This window comes from Malus domestica, chromosome 09 (assembly GCF_042453785.1).
Source record: "Malus domestica chromosome 09, GDT2T_hap1".
In the NCBI taxonomy this organism is placed as follows: Eukaryota; Viridiplantae; Streptophyta; class Magnoliopsida; order Rosales; family Rosaceae; genus Malus; species Malus domestica.
The window spans coordinates 20,804,481-20,807,951 of record NC_091669.1 but is presented as its reverse complement, the minus strand read 5'-3'; the positions used below and the strand labels follow the sequence as shown (position 1 = coordinate 20,807,951).

General features: G+C 37.6%; 1 protein-coding gene across 1 annotated transcript; it reads right to left on the bottom strand.

Annotated features, from left to right (window-relative positions):
• Positions 1-1,639: 1,639 nt before the first annotated feature.
• LOC139187826 (uncharacterized mitochondrial protein AtMg00810-like) lies at positions 1,640-2,848 on the bottom strand. Its single transcript, XM_070804430.1, has one exon. It carries the CDS (start codon positions 2,846-2,848, stop codon positions 1,640-1,642), a length of 1,209 nt encoding a protein of 402 aa, XP_070660531.1.
• Between the last annotated feature and the right edge of the window lie 623 nt (positions 2,849-3,471).

Here is a 3,471-nt window from a genome sequence, read left to right as displayed (position 1 = left end):
TTTCATTTCAACCCCTCTCCACATTTTTCTAGCCTTCCTCTTTATGTTTTCAAAGTTTCTTTCTTAATGAGGTTATTTGTAAGTCTTTCTATATTTAATTTATTGGTTGGTGTGTTATCAGCTCCTTCTAGGTCTACTTTGTTAGAATAAATATTCACTGATGGTGTTGCCGACAAAATTCATGTTGCATACTAATTGGTTTATTGTCAGTTCTCTTCGGAGTCGGTAGTGCTTGTTGTCAAAGAGTGTTTTCGTGTTCGTTGTGTTTAAAGTTTTGTGTATAGAAGTATATGCTAATTTGAGAAGTGCTTGACCTTCTCATTAGGAATGGAGTTTCTTTGCCTTTGATGTGCCATTTTAGTCTGCTGAGTTTGGCCAACTTGTCCTTATATATATATATATATATATATATATATATATATATATATATATATATATATATATATATTTATTTTTTTTTTAAGTTTCTTTGGATCCAAGACCTTTTGAATGTTATCTCGAATGTCCTTTTTCATATTTGTATAAGTTCTTAATGTTATAATAAAATCACTGTTATTTTGTAAAAGAAAAATTGCATGTATAAATATAATTATATAACTCCATATATTGTGGAGACCTATATATCCAACTTAATTTTCAAAAGAGAAACCTATCTGTAACTGAGTTGTCTTTGTTGAAATGGAGCCACCCAGCAAAGTCGAAAGCTCATGTCATTTACCTTTTGCCAAGTAGAAGGTCGGCAGACGATAGCTACCTCTTAGTGGCCCCATGTTTCTTGTTATGGAAATTTGCTTTTCATGCTCTTCACGACATCAAACCGATAGCCATACATCATTCACATGGAGATACTTTGAAAGAGATAGATATATAGGTTCTACATATGGTGAGCCAAAGGGGTATAAACACATGGTAGGGCATCAACCAACTGGTATATAAATGGCAGTTGAAAAATTGTACTGTAAAAGTCCAATATTAATCTATATGTTTCACCAAATACTACGAACTTTCTTAGTTTTGACAAGACATAGAGTATTTTGCAAGGATTTCGCATTCGTGATCATTTCGTTCAAAGAATGGAACTAGACGAATTGGGTGGGTTTCAATTTCATTGGTGGATCCTTGATTTGTAGAGTAATGATATTCTCCATTTTAAAATAAGATATGGTTTGAGTTTGAGTTTGAGTTTCCTTTTTGTCATAGTTGAGGCCAAGAGTCTCATTGAGCTAGATCTTTTATGGTGGAAGAGTCATTTGCATTAGTTTTGCACAAGAAAACTTTGTAATAGTCACTAATTGACAAAAACCCGAGGAGCAAAAGGGCCTTCGATGTTTGAGTCAGAAATGGTTAATTTGAAAGAACTAAATTCAAAGAGTTTTGAGCAGTAAAGTGACAGTAAAGTGCCAGTTACTATTTATAGGAGAAGTTACCAAAAGTTGTCTACTAGGAGGGATGCACTGTGCTAGGCAAACTATATAGAAACAGAAAGTATCTTTGTAAAAAAATGATTCACATTTACTTGAATAATTACACAGTACAATAGAGTATATATAGGTAGAGACCTGATGCATTAATGCTCTTAATGCCCTTAGCTCTTACAACTAATTACAGAAAAACCACAACTAAAGTTTTACAGTTTTAGCTAACTAACAACTTGCTTATCTATTTCAGTATCTGCCTTAATACACCCCCTCAAGCTGAGCTTGGGATCAACCATGGAACCAAGGGGAAGCTTGGATTTGAGATAACTGAACCGACTTTTGGACAAAAACTTGGTGTGAATGTCAGCCAATTGATCTTGACTACATACAAACTGAAATGTGAGAAGCTTAGCCAAGACTAATTCTCGAATGTAGTGATAGTCGATTTCAATATGTTTGGTCTGGGCATGAAACACCGGATTAGAAGCTAGAGAGATTGCAGAAATGTTGTCACACCAGAGAGTGGGAACTTGTGAGAGAGAGAAGTCAATATCACTGAAAATTTTATAGATCCATGTAATTTCTGCAGCAGTGTGGGCTAGAGAGCGGTATTTAGCTTCAGTAGAGGAGCGTGCAACAATAGATTGTTTCTTTGCACTCCAACTAATAAGATTGGAACCCCAAAAAACATAATAACCACTGGTGGAACGTCGATGAAATGTACATCCTGCCCAGTCTGCATTTGAGAAGGCAGTAAGGTTGAGAGAACCCTTTTTGAACCAAAGGCCTGCAGATATAGTGCCTTTGAGATAACGAAGAACTCGTTTGGCAGCCTGCAAGTGTTGTTTTCGAGGAGCATGCATGAATTGGCAGATTTGATTGACTGCAAACGAGAGGTCAGGACGAGTCCATGTTAAGTATTGCTGACCACCAACAATAAATCTGTACTCAGTGGGATTGGAAAGAAGAGGACCCGTGTGATCAAGTTTGGTGGAACCAAGAGGAGTACAGCAAGGCTTAGCACCATCCATATTAGTTTTACGCAGAAGATCCAGTAGATATTTGGTTTGGTGAAGAAAGAGACCTTCAGCAGACCGATGAACCTCTAATCCCAAAAAATAGTGCAAGGGACCAAGATCTTTAACTGGAAAAATAGTACTGAGCTTTTGAATGAACTGATTACACTCAGAAGAACTTGGGCCGGTGACTAAGATGTCATCGACGTAAACAAGAACAATAACGGGAGATGGACCTTTAAGGACACATAATGAAGCATCAGAAGAAGATTGCACAAATCCAAATTGAAGGAGAGCTTGAAAAAGTTTAACAAACCAAGCTCGGGGGGCCTGTTTGAGGCCATACAGAGATTTGCGCAATTGACAGACATGGTGAGGCTTGCTAGGATCAATGAAGCCAGGGGGTTGCTGCATGTACACAGATTCCTCTAAATCCCCATGAAGAAAGGCGTTACTGATGTCCAATTGGTTCAAAAACCAATTAAATTGCATGGCAAGTGATAGAAGGACTTGAATGGTGACTGGTTTAGCCACAGGACTAAAGGTCTCTTGAAAATCAATGCCTTCTTGTGGTGAAACCCCTTTGCAACCAAGCGTGCTTTAAATCTGTCAACAGTACCATCAGACTTCTTCTTAACTCTAAAGACCCACTTGCAACCGACAACATTTTGAGTAGGAGAATGAGGTACTAATGTCCAAGTTCCGGTAGATTGCAAGGCATTAAATTCATGTTGCATAGCAGATCGCCAATGAAGATGTTTAGATGCTTGGAGATATGTAGTGGGGACAACATCAATATCTAATGGAAGGGGATGCTTGGTAGCTGCATAAACTTTAGGCTTATAGATTCCAGCTTTGGAACGAGTCACCATGGGATGAATGTTACTAGGAGGTACTTGAGAGGATGAAGAACTTGACGTGGTAGGATTCGAGACTACTCCAATAAGATTAGAAGAATTATGATTTAGTGATGCCTCAATAATGGATCCTGAAGATGGAGAGTTGGAGGAGATTCTCGAAATTGGAACAAAGAAATG

Bases quoted from the DNA above. Each gene is read 5' to 3' on its own strand.
- LOC139187826 (XM_070804430.1), bottom strand. From the start codon at position 2,848: ATGCAGCAACCCCCTGGCTTCATTGATCCTAGCAAGCCTCACCATGTC.